This window comes from Grammomys surdaster, unplaced genomic scaffold (assembly GCF_004785775.1).
Source record: "Grammomys surdaster isolate TR1022 unplaced genomic scaffold, NIH_TR_1.0 958, whole genome shotgun sequence".
Taxonomy (NCBI): domain Eukaryota; kingdom Metazoa; phylum Chordata; class Mammalia; order Rodentia; family Muridae; genus Grammomys; species Grammomys surdaster.
Genome location: NW_021605377.1, coordinates 5,768,768 through 5,784,877, shown reverse-complemented (window position 1 = coordinate 5,784,877; position 16,110 = coordinate 5,768,768). Strand labels below are relative to the sequence as shown.

The window sequence follows — 16,110 nt, the reverse complement described above, 5'->3', positions numbered from 1 at the left end:
GGACGCAGTTGCCCATGTGAGAGGAGCTGGATGGTTGGTTTGTTAAAAGTTTTCTGATATCTTATCAGTATAGGATCTTTGGAATAGGTCACACTCACCCCACATTCAAGCCAATTACCTGATATTTAGTTATCGGATTCCTTCAGGGACTGTCTGCTCTTGGTGAACAATTAGATTAGAGGATACTGATGAAATTCTAGTGGCAGGAAGTGGGAGTTACATTTCTGAGCTCGGAGTTTCTATTTCAAGGTTGAGTAAGTGGTAAATTTTTACTGAGGGATTCTAGCCTAATAGAGTCAGATTCTCAAGGTCTGTCCCCACCCCCACCTCACCCCAGCCTAGGCCAGCATGTGGATGGGCACTTCAACCTGCCTGGAAAACTTCAGGTTTCAGGTTTTCAGGAGCAGGCCTCCCTGTCCTTCATGTTGGCATGAAAACAATTAATAATTTAAGCCAGGCCCATTTTAAAAAATAGAAATGCTATACAAATACAATAATGATAAATTTAAAAGTCGATCCAGTTGGGCACCATTCCCAGACTACCAACTGAGCAGACACACAAATAAGCAAAGAAGAGGAAAACCTGCTATATATAATGCAAATGGCTACCATCTCCTTGTTTTCTGCTGTTCTTTTATTGCAGATATATAATATCAAGGCTACATTATGGGTAAATAGGTTTTGTGGCCTAACCCAGAAAACCTAATCACAGCTTATAATATTATTTCTATGAAGGAAATATATTTTATATTATAAACAGATGGTTGGCAAGCAGTTTTTGGAGCACAATCGGTTTGTTAGGCTGGGTCCACCGGGGATTTTAACCTTTAGCAGAACTGGATGCTGGGAAGAAACTCCAAGGCATCTTAGAAGCCCCCAGTGAAATGATTCTCTCCAGAATCCTCACTGAGATTTTCATCTTGAAAACTGCCTTGACCTCTTCGTTCTCTGGTTACCTGAGACCTGCTTTCCTGTCTTGATTCAGCCTAGCCACACTTTGTAAATTCTGTTGAGACTCCAGGAAACTGGGAGGCACTCTGAGAGGCCTTATCCTGTGCTCTTTATAAAATGGTGGTCAGGGTCCTAGGAGGATGCCAGTGAGTGATCCTTCGAGCCTCTGAACCTAGTTCTTCCTAGAGCAGTGGTTCTCAACCTGTGGGTCTCGACCCCTTTATGGGTTGAATGACCCTTTCACAGGGGTCACCTAAGACCATCAGAAAACACAGATGTTTACATTACAATTCATAACAGTAGCAAAATTACAGTTAGGAAATAGCAATGAAAATAATTTTATGATTGGGGCCAATCACAGCATGAAGAGCTTCGTTAAGGGGTTGCAGGATTAGGGAGGTTTAGAGCCACTGCAAAGACAGCACTAACAGAAGCCACTCAGATAAGTACCCAATACAGGTGCTCTTGCCGCCATGTTTGTGTTGGGTAGTTTTTCAGGTATATTATGGTCTACATAGATGTCTACTTACTTGGGAAGCAAACTCACTATATGAGAGTAGTTTCTGAGTGTCAAAGAGCCAGCTTAGAAGTGTCTGGAAGCAACCCTGTTTGCCACTTGATGCTGAATAGCATAACTTGGAACATGTTTTCTGGGTTGTAGATGGGGGAGGTGGTCCATTTTCTTATATATTCTAGTGGCTGTATTAAAGTCTATTATTATTTTGAACAAATTGAGCTCTATAACACATTTATAATAAACTGAGAAGAGGCTTCTTAAATAGTTACATGCACTAATTGTTGCCACATAAAGAGTTTTTCAACTAAGGAAAGCCTTTTTTGTTATTTAAATTAACTTTCCCCCCTCAGGAAATTTTTCTCTTTGCACTTGGACAGTTTTATGTTCTAATTTTCAAGTAGATTTGTATCTACTTATTGACTTTATCGTCTAGGCATGAGGTCTAACAAGGAATAGGAACAAACTAAAATAAAAGAGTGTAGATTAGTCAGGGTGTTTTAGAGGAACCAAAACACACACACATCATGCATGTATGTATGTATGTATGTATGTATGTATGTATGTATGTATGTATGTATAAAATCAGCTTCACTGAAATAGTACAACCGCTATCTCATACCTGAGAACGTGGTAGTTGCTTGGTCCTTGAGGCTGTGTGCCTCAGCAGTTAGAATAATCCTACAGTGACAGTCTCACAGTGGGGAAGCTGAGAACCCAGTAGTTACCAAGTCTGCAAGGCTGGGTAAGCCAACAGTCTTTATCTGGTGCCAAAAACCTGGAGAGTTTCTGGAGAGCCACTAGTCCCCAGTCAACAAGAGCAGCCCCGAAACGCTAGCTCTCTGGAGCTAATGTCAATGAATCAGCGGCAGCAGCAGAGGCAGGTGAAGTAATTAAGCGGCAAGCGGGAGGACCCAGTGAGCAAAATATCCGTTTTAATTTGGGCTGCTACCAGGAGGTGCCGCCCATCTTTGGGGTGGTTCTTTTCCGATCAATCAAGACAATCAGGACAGTCTTCTGGTGAGGCTTTTTAGTCAGGTGATTTTAATTTGTGACAAGTTGCCATTAAAGCCAACCATCACAGGTCGCAACTGAGATCTTAAGGCTTTCAGATTGATCCTATTGTGGTTTAAATATGCCCCCGGCAAAACCTGTAAGTGCTGTAAGTGAAGTTGGGAGGTGGGCCTAGTTGGGGGTGGAGCCTGCTAGGAGTGGGGCCTGTTAGGAGGTGTTTCCTAATGGGGGCTCGGTCATCATTTTGTGACAGGCTTGAGGCTGTGAGTCCTGTCTTTCGTTTTTCTTTACCCTTCCACCATGGGGTGATGCGTCAAAAACGTCCTTGCCAGGTCTGGGTCCTTCAGCCACTGACTTCTAAAACCATAAGGAAAAAAAAAAAATCTGTTCTTCACAAAGTCTCCAGTCTCTGGTATCCTGTTATACTTATACAAGATGGACTTAGCCTCATAACTGGTGCTGAGTAGTAAGGCTGACAATACAATCAATACCTGACAGCGCGGGCCTAGCTGGGGACTGGTCACGGTTAGAAGCTCTAAGAGTCTGGGGCATCGGGATGGGAAAAACCCATTGCAATGTGATGATTTCTTTTTAAAAATTTTTATTTTTATTTTACAAATATGTTAGAGCCTTCATGTATGTAAGTATGTGTACCATGTGCATGTCTGGTGCCCACAGAGGCCAGAACACAGAGTTGAATGCCCAGAAACTGGAGTTGTGGGCAAATGTGCGCCACCTAGTGTGAACTGAACCCAGGTCCTCTACAAGTCCAGCAACTGCTCTTAGCTGCTCAGTTGTCCCTCCAGCCCATTAAAGGTGATTCTCATGTGGGTGTACATGTCAGCAACATGGAGAAAGCCTGGGACTTCCTAGAGATTACAGGCATGGTCATGATCAGAATATTTATAGAAATATGGAAGGTAAGGCGTTCTGACAGGGTCTCCGGTGGAAGTGAGGAGCAAAGATCTGGAACTGGGAATAGTGTCAGTTCCTTTTGTGTTGCTGTGCTAGAATGCTAGAACAAAAGCAACTTGAGAAACAACATTCTAGCTTATGGTTCCAGAGGTATAGAATCGGTCATGGCTGGGAACACATGACCTGGTGGCAGGGACAGGAAGGTAGCTGGTCACATTTCATCTGCACACGGGAATGGGGAGAGGCTATAAACCTCAAATCATCCCCCTCTTTACAGACTTCCTCCAACAAGGATCCACCTCCTAAATAACCTCCCCAAACAGTGCCATGAACTAAGGACCAAATATTCAAATACATGGGCCTATGTGGAACTTTTCTCATTCAAACCACCACACAGTCTTTGTGTGGTGGTTTGAATACGCTTGGCCCATAGGGAATGGCAATGTTAGGAGGCGTGGCCTTGTTGGAGGAAGTGTGTCACTGTGGGGGTGGGCTTTGGAGGTCTCCTCCTATGTTCAGGCTCCACCCATTGTAGAAGAGAGCTTCCTCCTAGCTGCCTGAGGATGCCAGTCTTTCCTGGTTGCCTTCAGATCAAGATGCAGAACTCTTAAGTCCTTTTCCAGCACTATGTCTGCCTGCATGTTGCCATCCTTCTCCCACTGTGATGATAATGGACTGAACCTCTGAATCTATAAACTAGCCCCAATTAAATGTTTTCCTTTATAAGAGTTGTCATGGTGTCTCTTCACATCGATAAAACCCAAAGTAAGACACATAGTTAACAGTTTCAAAGAGGTTGATGGAACAGTGCCTATGCCCTAGGACTCTGTCAAATATAGATTCTGGTAGAAGAATTTCTAAGCTAAATATTAAAGAAGCAGTTTGATTACCTTTTATTGAAAATAATAAGATGTGAATGAATAAAATGATTTAAATACAGAGTTTATAGTTAAAAGGGAAGCAGGGAGAAATATTTAGAAAATTCTTAACTGGCCGTATAAAAACGAAGAGGCATTTCTAGAAGATGGAATTAGGAATGTGACCAAGGACCACTTACTAGAGATTACCATATGTAGAAGGCAACCAGGTTCTAGTCATCAAGAATAACAGGAGAATGACCTCAAAGACATTCTTCAGAGTAGGTTAGACCCCTTAGGGTAAAGCATCCGGAGAGGTTCCCTAAGGTCCCCAGCATTCGTTTGCCAGGCCACTTTGGGACTCTGCTCCTTGTGTTCTGTATCAGTCCTCCTTGGCCATCCAAGCTATGACTCACACAGGCCTAGATACAGCTTGGGTTGGCATTTTGGAGGATCCATGTGGTAGACCATGGTAGCATCTACTTGGCACTAGTTTTATAGCTATGCATAGTTCATGAGCTAGGAGCCTATGATAGCCTCCATCTGAAATCAAAAGGCTATCACAGACAGCCAGGGAGTCCATGCAGAACTTGCTACAGGGACAAAGGGAGTGTATGTAGAGAATCTCTACTATAGCAATGTCTAGGCGCTCATGGAAAAGGGGGGCAGCTTCTGAGACCTCAGAATTTTACCAACACTAAACCCTTTGAGCTGCAGGCACAAGACCTAACTTATGACAGCTACTAAGTGGACTGAGCCCATCCTGACCTCAGGTAGAACAGCCTGAGTGCTTGGTGACCCTGTACCAGAATGTGGTATGTAGTCTTAAAGGAGATTATTCTGGAGCCTGAAGAATTAATGTGCTCCTCTTTGCTGGGCTATAGACTTACATGGAATCAGTTATGCATTTGTGTGTACTCAGCTTTTCTTATGGAATGAGATGTCTATCTGTCTGTCTCATCCTTTTATTTTGGAAGTACATACCATATTTACATTCTAAATCTCAGGGCTGGAGATGAATTTATTTCTGGATGTATCATACCTAGGTTCTCACCCATAAGCACTTTAGGTGAGAGTCTAGATTTTGAGTTGGTACTGAACCCGCTAAGTCTTTTGGGGCGGTCGAGATAGAATGAATTTTCTAACCTGGTTTTCATGTTAGAGGGACATGAAGGTTTAGGAGCAGTTGTGGCATACTATGGCTTGAGTATGTCCTACTCAAAAGTGTCTTGGAAACTGACACCCTGGTAGGTCAGTTCTGAGAGGTGAGATGGAGGTTAGTGGGATGCATTTCGATCAAGAGCACTCCACCCCCATGGATGCTTACGGCCACTATGAAGGGAAAAAGCTGGGGACAGTGAATTCAGTGTCTTTTCTGATATCCTCTCCCCCCATGGAATGACACAACCAGAGGCACTTCACCAGAGTCAAGCACCCAGTCATGGCTATCCCAGCTTCTTAAGAAATAAATCTCTATTCTTTATGAATATACGGATCTGGGTCTTCTGCAAAAGCTGCACAGATCCTTGGAAGAGGAGAAGCACATGCAAAGAACACATAAACATCTCTGCTACTTCCTCCAGGACACACTCTGGCTAAGATGACTCCAGTTTCCCTCCTATCCAAAATGGCCTGGCAAGATGGAGACGAAGCCAGTTAAGAGATCTAGGAATGTAACCTAATAGAGAGCTTGCTTGTAATCCTAGCACTTGGGAGATGGAGGCAGAAGGATCAGGCGCTTGAGGTCATCTTTGGCCTCCTGCATTGTGATGTTGAGGCCACCTTGGTCTACCTGAGACCCTGTGGGGGAAAGAGGCAGAAAATCGAGAGGGAGACCCTGCCCATCAAGAGTCACCATGCCTAACAATGATATCTTCATGTCATTCTGGGAATGGCTTGAGGATTTATCCATTTGGTCATTTCCTTGATGGGTCCAGAAGAATAAGAGCAATTTTTCAAAAGAAATCATGTCAACTCCCCTGCCCCCATTTCATTTATGAAGATGCCGGAGCGCTGAGCTCTGCTCCCCCTCCTTGAGAAATCCGAATGCGTGGGTAATGTGCTGTTGGGATTTTACAATCTGCAATGTTCGAGAAGTAATCAGATACTGTTGTTGGTTGACCATCTGGTTATACATACTTGGTGTTGTGGTTCGCTTTTTCATTTTTTTCATTTTTATTTTTTTTTTTAAACTGGTGAAGGGCAAGGAACGAGAGGTAAAAAAATCCAGAATTGGCTTTCTTAGACAAACAAAATTTATGTTTAGATGTGCAACTCGGTTTGGTGTTGTTTCTGGGGGGGGGGAAGGAAATGAACAGTTATATATGTTCTTTCATTTTCCTTTTCAAAAAACAGAAACAAAATAAACTAACCTTAACTCTTAATTTGATCTTCAGCTCCAAACTTTTGGTTTATGTGAAAATCAGTCTCGTTGCAGGAAGGAAGAGTCAAACATAAATCACAGCTCTAGAAAGGAAATTCACCAGCGGAACAGACCTATAGAGATTTCGTATTTCATCCATCCATTCAAAAAATATTTATCGAAACCCTAGTATTTGCATCTCGTGTTAGCAGACACCGAGGGATTTGCTAAAGAAACATCAAGCTATTCTCACTCCCTTCTAGGGGCTTAGTGCTTTCTCGGGGAGAAATGGCATGGCCATGTGAAACAGTTAAGTTGTAATTCAAGGCAGCATATGATTAAATACCAAAACGTGTGGTTCCAACAAGAAATGCTATAGTTCAGAGAAGGGGGTGATAACTCTGTAGCATGACTGGTTTTTCTGCCTACAAATTGGCAAATTGCAGCACTATTTGTATGAAATATTTTACACTTGCTTTTTTGGCAGCCTTAGGCCTTGACTCCGAGTCAGCATTAAGAGCCTACAAAAATATTTGTACTCCAGTCACTGCAGAATTGGCTCAATTTGTCTCCCCTTCTTTCTCCTAGGCAGAGGAAGTGCCTTGATACAAACCAGAGGGCCCAGGAGAGGCAGGGAGATTTTGACAGTCATGATCTTTTTTAGATACAAATAAGGCACCAGCCTTGTCATTCTCTGTGCTCCAGAGCTGCCGCACCGACAAACTCCCTCTGACATTGAGAGAGGTTTAATTTGAACTTAATGTCCGTGACGAACGAGTAAGCCATCATGGGTCAGATAGATTTATGGCCTTGGAGAATCGCTAATGAAAATCCCTTTGGTTCTGAAGTTGGAGAAGAGCTAACACAGATGTAGGAGGGGTTGGGACACACATATGCTCCTGAGGAGCCCAGTTCCCTGGTGGGTGACAAGCTAAAAGGACTTGGGAATGGTGGTTAGAGAAACTTTCCGAATTCCTATTCTATGTTTGTCATATCCAAATGAGCAGAGAACTCAAAGAGAAGCCATGAGACTTAAATTGTTTAAGAATAAGAGAAAGAAGACAGGCGGGACTTCCAGTGGAGGGAAGGGGACACCAACCCACCCACAAAACCTTCGACCCAAAAAGATGGAGCAGAGTCTGGGGGGATGGCCAACCAATGGCTGGCCCAACTTGACTCATCCCATGGGCAAAAACCAATTCCTGACACTATTAATGCTAGATACTCTGCTATGCTTGCAGACAGGAGCCTAACATAACTGTCCTCTGAGAGGCTTCATTCAACAGTGGATGCAAACAGATGCAGAGACCCATAGCCAAACTTTAGACAGAGCTCTGTGAGTCTTACGGTAGAGTGGGGGAAGGACTGAGGGAGCTGGAGGGGTCAAGGACATCACAGGAATAGCACAGAGTCAACTAACCTGGGCTTGTGGGGACTCCCAGGGACTGGACCACCAACTAAAGAGCTTGTAGGGGCTAGACCTACGCCCACTATACAAGGGAATGGGGAGGGGGGAGGGGAAGAGGCAGGAGGGTGGGACTGGGAGAAGAGGAGGGCTGTGATCAGGATGTAAAGTGAAATATATAATGAAAACAAAGAAGAGGAAGAAGAAATAAAATCTTTTTAAGTCAATGTATCATTTGGGCCCATTCATAACTTCGCTGCCCCTCAGTGACTGCTGTCACCATTTAAATGTGTTGGAATCTCATGAACTAGGAGTTCTTAGTTTTCTTTTAAAACTCAAAAAAAAAAATGTTCGCTCAGGTTTGCCTTCATTTTAATCTTTGCCTGGAAGGGGTATAGTTTCTGTAGCTGCCCCATGCCACTCACTGGGCTGTCTGTGTGGTGCTGCGCCATTTGAAGATAACGTGGCACTTGACGTTCACTCCCCTCATTGGGTTGGTGGCCCATCTGGTAAGTTAAAGTGACCTGAAGTGACCGTCGCATCAAGGAAGCCGGTGATTGCAGTTTGAGAACCTCTATTTATCAAAGCACATGGCCCTGGCTACAACTTAAGATTTATTTGGGGTATCTCCTGAGCTGGCTGACCTGGGAAAGTGGCCTTGCAAAACGTTTTGCTCGTATCTTTTGATATAATTTGGTATCTGTCTAAATAAATGTTCTGGAGCAGATGGCTACAGAATGTCTTATCATATTCTTGGGCAGACTCTGCCCTTGAAATATTTTCATTTAATCGTCCTGTTGCAAAGCACAAAACAGTAGCTTTATTAATTTTTTTTTTTAGCACACAATGAATCTCACTCAGTAGGTTGGTATTCTGGTTAATGTATTGCAAACCTAAAATGTATAGAAAATGTAAATCTTTTCTGGGCTTGGGTTTAAGAGGAGTTTCTCCACAGGATCTCTTTATTTTAGAATTCATGGGAGAATGTGCTTTTGTTGGAAGTATTTGATGATGTCATCTTAGGATATAGCCTAGGAGTTGAAGTTCAACGTGTTGTCAACATTTGTCCTCTGTCCCTAAACCTGATGACACACACACACACACACACACACACACACACACATACACACACACACACACACACACACACACATATACACACACACACACACACACACACACACACACACACACACCTCTGCTATTTCTTTCTTGCTTTTCATGATTTTAATAATATCTCCCTTTTCTCATTCAAAATCAATAGCCTACCTTACTGTTTTGTACTGCTGATCATGAGAAAGTTGTAATTAATGTGTGTGTGTGTCCCAATTTATCAATTGGTGTTTTTTGTTTGGTTGGTTTGTTTTGTTTTATAGGTGCACTTTTCAAGGGGATTGCACACACACAGGGAGCTTTGAAAACTGGCTGGATATTTCATCGGGACCTAAAAAATGCCCTAAAATTCAGATAATCCGAAGCCTCCGAGAGAGGGTAAGAGGAAATACTTTTATTTGTCTTTACGATATTGTCTTTATGATATGATACAGCTGCCTTCTGGGTATAAAGAAAATCTTTTCACAATGAAATAGGCTTACTGACAGGACTCCATTCATTCTGTTGGTGAATGGTGAGGGCCTGCCAGATGTTGTCTATCTGCAAAGTGCCAAAGATACAGTAATAACCCGGTTGTGGTACAGCTCACTCACATAGAATTTGCCATCTTGATAGTAAAGAGGACCTTCAGTGGTTGAAATCAAGAAAAGGTGTGGTTTTTGATGTAGAAGAAATACAGTTTGATTTTAAAAATAGAGAAACAATAAGCTCAGACTTGTAGTTGAACAGCTCCCTGCAATGTGGATCTCCCTGGGATTTTATTTTGATCAGCCCGTCTTAATACCACTGTGTTCAGTCTCCAAACAACTGCTAGTGCAGGAGTCAAGCAGGAGCATGTACCAAAGTAAGATTGGGTCCCTTGGAAAGCTCTTGACACGGCGAGTGAGAGGGATGCAGAGAGCATATTGGAGCAGAACATTCCCTTATGCACATACCCACCCTGCCTTCATAGGACTAGAATTCCTTACATGATGCGGTAAAGAGACATTTCCTCCCTAATCATGGCTCTTATGTTATGAGTAATTGTACAGAGTCCCCGTCAGCCGCCAGTTGACCTGTTGGCTGCACTCACTGTGTTCTGTGTGAATGCCACATTAACAAGGAAATGGGCCACTTTCTCTTCTCACTTTGCCATTTCAAATAGCAAGAACCATGCCACTTAAGATGATTTAACATTTAATAAAGGAAAGCCAGGGCATTTAATGAGTGATAAATAATAAAAGAACCAAGCTTTCAAGTCATGACTGATCAGAACTCACGGATTGAAAGTTGCTTACTATTGTTGCCTCCTGCTGTCACTCTCTGGAGCGAGGGCAAGTTCCAAAACTCCAAACTCCTGCCAGCTCCATGCCAGGGGGTCAGAATCAGGGTAAGTAAAGTCAGTCAACCATACACAGGCATAGTCAAGTTCTTTTCTTATTGGCCTGAAGAAACAGCCAGCTTTGATGCTAAGTGTTAAGCAGAAAGCATTAAGATGTTTTGATATCCTCAGGACTCTGATACATAGTTAAGATTATGCAAGGGAATTTTTTTCTTTGTTTGTCATCAAAGAACTGTTAAGAGTGATACTATACCCTTATGATATACTACACCCTTATAGTAAGAAAAAAATAGCTTGTTTGAATGCTGCTTATATAATTAGTTTATCTATCGAGGGGTAATATAACCAAACCATCATTTACATGTCACCTGGAACATTTCAAAACATGCTTACACCCACTCAGGAGTAGTAGATCACACCTGTAATCCCAGTGCTCAAGAGGCAAGAGGATCCCTGGGAGTCTTAGAGACCAGCCTGGTTTTCATAGTAAGTTTCAGGCCAGCTAGGACTCCATAGTGAGACCCTGTCTCAAACAGCACAAAGCCAAAAATCTTGCCCACAAACAACCACTAGTTCCTTCTCCCCCACCCTACATCCCCACTGTGGCTTACCGCTGGGCTTAGCAGCGTCTTCCCACGTGGCCCTGACATCACTGTCCACACATCAGAGATAAGCATTGAGTTAATTTTTAAATTTACACGCTACTATCGCACATGTGCTTGTGCACATCACAGCATGTATATGGTGGCGTGGGTTCTCTTCTACCATGTGGGTCCTGGGACTCCCACTCAGGTTATTAGGCTTGATCACAGGTGTCTTTACCGGCTGAGCCACCTCACCAGCCCAATAATGTGCTAATTTCACTTCAGCTATTCTTTAAAACTATCTCTGACTCATCCTTCTCCCAACCAAGGGCTTGAACCAAGGGACCTTACGCATGCCAGAGCCAAGCACTCTACCACTGAGCTGTACTCAGTAGTCTAGATTGCTTCTTTTGATAGGACTGATAAGACATGGCCCCTCTTTCTCTCTCTCTTCCCCTCTCCCTCCCTCCCTCCTTTCTTCTTCCTTTCTGCTTTACTATGCAGCCATATTACCTGGCTCCTCTCGAACACACTGTTTCAAAGTATTTCTTACTCCATGGCCATCTGTGACTTACATGAAAGCCTCAGTCATTGTTTCAATAATACCTGACCCTTACCTAAAGAGATGCCAGTCTGTGGTTGTCCTCAGTGCAATCTATTAGGTAAGGTCAAAGAGTGTTTGCTAGCTGTCCGTCACATGACTGGCAACATCCTAGTACCTTTGCAAGTACAGAATAAAAAATATATTACAGAACCTTGGTTCATAGGAAACATTATTTCTTTACCCCAAACAGCCAGAGAATAGGATGTCTTCATCTTCACTGAGGGATTCATAATTAAAAGAATTAATTAGAGAAGCACCTGTTAGTCTAGGATGGATTTCTCTGAGGTCTTTGTTGAGCAGAAAGAAGAAGAAGGAGGGAGTGTAGTCTGTTATTGAACAGAAATTTCCTGTTGGTGCTCATCTGTCTCCGTGTGATTATGTGAGCATTGTCTTAGGGTTCTCTAAAAGAGCATAATTTAGAGGGAGAGAGGGAGAGGAGAGAGGGACAGAGCGAGATGTGTGTGTAATAAAATACATATATATTCATCTATATATGTGTGGAATAAAATATATATTCACATATATATACATATATGTATACATATACACACACATATACATACATACATATATATATATATATATATATATATATATATATATATATATATATGAATTTACTAGGCTGGTTTATGGACTGTAGTCTTAGTAGTCCAAAAATTAATGTCTCCCAGTCTCCCAACCATAAGGCCAAGGATCTAGTAGTTGTTCAGTACAGGCGACTGCATATCTTCACAGTCCCAATCTAATACTGGAGTCCCAGGGATGTTCTTGAGAGCTTTTGTTATTCAGCCTAGGAAGAAGGCTCTAATAGCAGCAAAGGAATGCTTCAGTAACAGGATAGATGAACTTGCTAGCAAGAGTGAGACTAAGCAGGCAAAATGTAAAAACTTCCTTCTTAAATGTCCTTTTATGTGGTCTGCCACCAGATGTAGTGGATCTTCAGATCTCAAATCCAAGCAAGAAAACCCTCACAGCTGTGCCCAGCTGCTTGGGTTGTAGTTGGTTGCAGATGCAGACAGGTTGACATCCAAGACCAGCCATCGCTAGCATGGAGATTAGTGTGGAGGCATACGTACGTGGTTGCAAGCATGGTTTTCCCAGTTGAATGACAAGCATTATGGAGAAGGAAGGCCAGTAAAACCGGAACCTGGGTCATCATGTAGACATGTCCCATTGCATTTCACATGCAGTTAATAAGAACACGGCAATAAACACATACAAAGAGAGTTAGCGTTAAGCGAAAATCGTTGACCAATAAGAATATGATGGATGTAGGGACACAAAAAGTTCATTTTTTTTTTCCGCACAAAGCAACCTGGTTCCTAAAGGAGAGGTGGTGAAGAGACTCTTCCACAAATCAGAACTGAAAGAAATTCCACCAGCACTGATTGTGTCAACAGCACCTCTTGTCCAGTCATACAAGAAACAAATAATTGGAGGCTGGAGAGATGGCTCAGCGGTTAAAAGCACTGGCTGCTCTTCCTGAGGTCCTGTGTTCAATTCCCAGCAACCACATGGTGGCTCACAACCATCTGTAATGGGATCCAATGCCCTCTTCTGGTGTGTCTGAAGACAGTGACAGTGTACTCGTATACAATAAATAAATAAATAAATAATAAATAAATAAACAAATATTTTAAAAAGCAAATAATATAAATAATTTGGAATGAAATACAGAAAATGTTACTGTTTGCTAATCCTAAATTGATGAATATATTATAAATATATTCACTTGAAAAACCGTTGTAGGATTCTAGGATGTAAGTTGGTTGAGAGAGCATATGTTCCCTAACATCCCCCAAATTTAAAAAAATATAAAAAAAACTACACAAATAAATAAATCTAAGTGCAGATGTCCAGTCAATTCTCAGATATCAGCAATCATACTGTGTGTCAGGTAAACAAACAACCTTTCAACTTTCAGTCATTGGAAAAATAATTCCACTTATAAAAGCATTAGAAGTATTCAGGGACAAACTTCAGAAGCAACATGTATTTTCTGTATTTAAAAGTCACTTTAAAGCCGGGCAGTGGTGGCGCACACCTTTGATCCCAGCACTAGGGAAGCAGAGACAGGTAGATCTCTGAGTTCGAGGCTAGCCTGGTCTACAGAGTGAGTTCCAGGACAGCCAGAACTACACAGAGCAAAAAATAAACAAAAACGCCAATCACTTTTACTAAAAGACACTTGTTAGAGACAGCTACCAGAAACAGAATGTTTTTGGCTTTGCAACAGTTTGTCTTAGACATTTTTTTTCCCTGATAGTAAGAAGGTAGCAGAACAGCGAGTGATCTATTGAGCCTATTTATAATTTGTCATTGTAGAATAATCTCAATTAAAAACGTTTAAGTATAAATAAATGTGTAGAAGATATCTCTTTAGAAAATAGGAAAAACATCTATGTGTATCCATTAACATCCCATGTTTTTTTTAGGAAAAGTTACTTCTACGACTTATTTTTCTAGATTTTGAAATAAGTAGGAATTTTCTTTAAATTAATACTGTATTTATCTGGAATAATATGAGCTGATTTAGAATACCGTGTGTGTGTGTGTGTGTGTGTGTGTGTATATACATATATATGTACATATATATATATATATGTATACATGACCACTGTTATTTAATTGTAAACAAATGTATTATCACACAAATATATTGTATGTTTGTACAGTATGTATATAGTGTTCAATGAGTGGCAACAGTCATTCTTAATTTGTTCTGATTTTAAAACAGTGAGACAATCCACAGAATACAACTCAAAGGTGAATATAAGAATTTTAAAGATCAGATGTTATAAAATAAGGAGACCTAGAAGAACTTTATTAAAAACAATAACTTAAACTATGGAAACATTCACTTCATAATTCATGTTAAATGTAGAAGTACATAATTCAGGGTTGGTGAAAGAGCTCAGCTGTTAAGAGCACCTGCTGCTCTTCCAGAGGACCAAAGCCCAACTCCTGTGCTGAGTGGTTCAGAACCACCTGTAACTCCAGATCTGCCAGTCCCTTCCTGTCTCCATGAGCAACTGCATACATACATACACACACACACACACACACACACACATACACACATACATACACGGCATACACTCACTTTCTCTCTTAAACACATACAAGTAAATAAAACAATAAACTCTTTTAAAATGTATAAAGAAAAATCTAGGATAATTAGGTAATTTACATAAAAAGTCACAGAAAATAGAATCAAATGTCATATAGTTTGGAGGTATGATAATTTTTTGTAGCTCTGAAGAATGTAATGACAGAAGAAAAATATTTATACAATCAGTGTACTTTAAAAGCAATTTTGGGCTAGAGTAGTCTCAGCAGTAGAGGGGTTGCCAAGCATATGGCTTTAACCCCCAACACTGGCAAAAATATAACTATATACAAGAGGTAAATGAATTCATAAGCATATACTTCTGCAAGGTATTTGTCACAGCTAAAAATCTCTCAAGACAAGAAAGCAAGGAAAAAAAGAAAAAGAGATTAAGACACCAAAAAGCAAGTGGTTGAAGGCATAGGTTCTCAAAGAGCAGGTTTGGGAAAGTAGCTGTAAATATGGAAATAGGTTCAACCTTGCTAGTTATGGAATAAATCCAAATTAAAGCGATAATAAGTTATGCTAACGCCCAGTGTTGCTGATGCCAATTAACACAACCCTTTTGGAAAGCAATTTGGCAGTATGTCTCAAAAGTAATAAATACATTCAGTTTGTTTAAATCGCTAATTCCAGGCAGAGAATCCAAGGCAGCAACTTGAAAGAAGAAAGCCCCACGCGTAAGCCTCTGTTGCGGCGGCATTTATAGCATTAGGAACCTGTTTGGAAATAAGGAGAAAAGTTAAGTAAAATAAGGTCCTTGCATGTCAACATGGTGAATGCTTGCAGCAGTGAGTTCTTTGGCCCTGTGTTTATTGCAGTCTAACTGACTTCCCAACCTCCCCTGTATCCCACCCTTTCCTCTTTGTGCCACTGGGCTCCAAAGAGAGCCATGAGTCTGGTAAGGGCTCTCATATTGGGTTCATGAAGCTCTCTTAGTTACTTTTCTATTGCTGTGATAATGCACCAGGACCAAGGCAGCTTAGAGAAGGGGGCATTAGCTTGGGCTTGCGGTTCTAGAGGGATACACGTGAGTCCGTGGTGGTGTGGTGACAAGGGGACAAACAGTAGGATGGGAGGCTGGAAGCTCATCTTGAACTGTAAGTGTGACACACACAGAGAGAAAAAAATAATGCCAAGCTCTTAATCTCAAAGACACACACATACAGAGTCAGGAATGAATTTTCTCCAACAAAGTTGTACCACTTAGTGCCACCAGCTGGGGACCAAGTGTTCAAAAATCTGAGCTCCTTCAAATCACTATGGAAGCCAGAGTGTCAGCTTTTAACTCTATTTGTTAGGATCTCAGAGTCTCTCTCTCTCTCTCTCTCTCTCTCTCTCTCTCTCTCTCTCTCTCT

At 41.6% G+C, this 16,110-nt stretch overlaps 1 protein-coding gene across 1 annotated transcript in view; it reads left to right on the top strand.

The window, feature by feature from the left end:
- The window catches only part of Plxnc1 (plexin C1), a 130,679-nt gene that overhangs the window by 31,206 nt on the left and 83,363 nt on the right, over positions 1-16,110 (top strand). Inside the window, exon 5 of the mRNA XM_028783039.1 lies at positions 9,395-9,509. Within this exon, the coding sequence (XP_028638872.1) occupies positions 9,395-9,509 (115 nt within the window). The remainder of the gene's footprint in view (positions 1-9,394; positions 9,510-16,110) is intronic.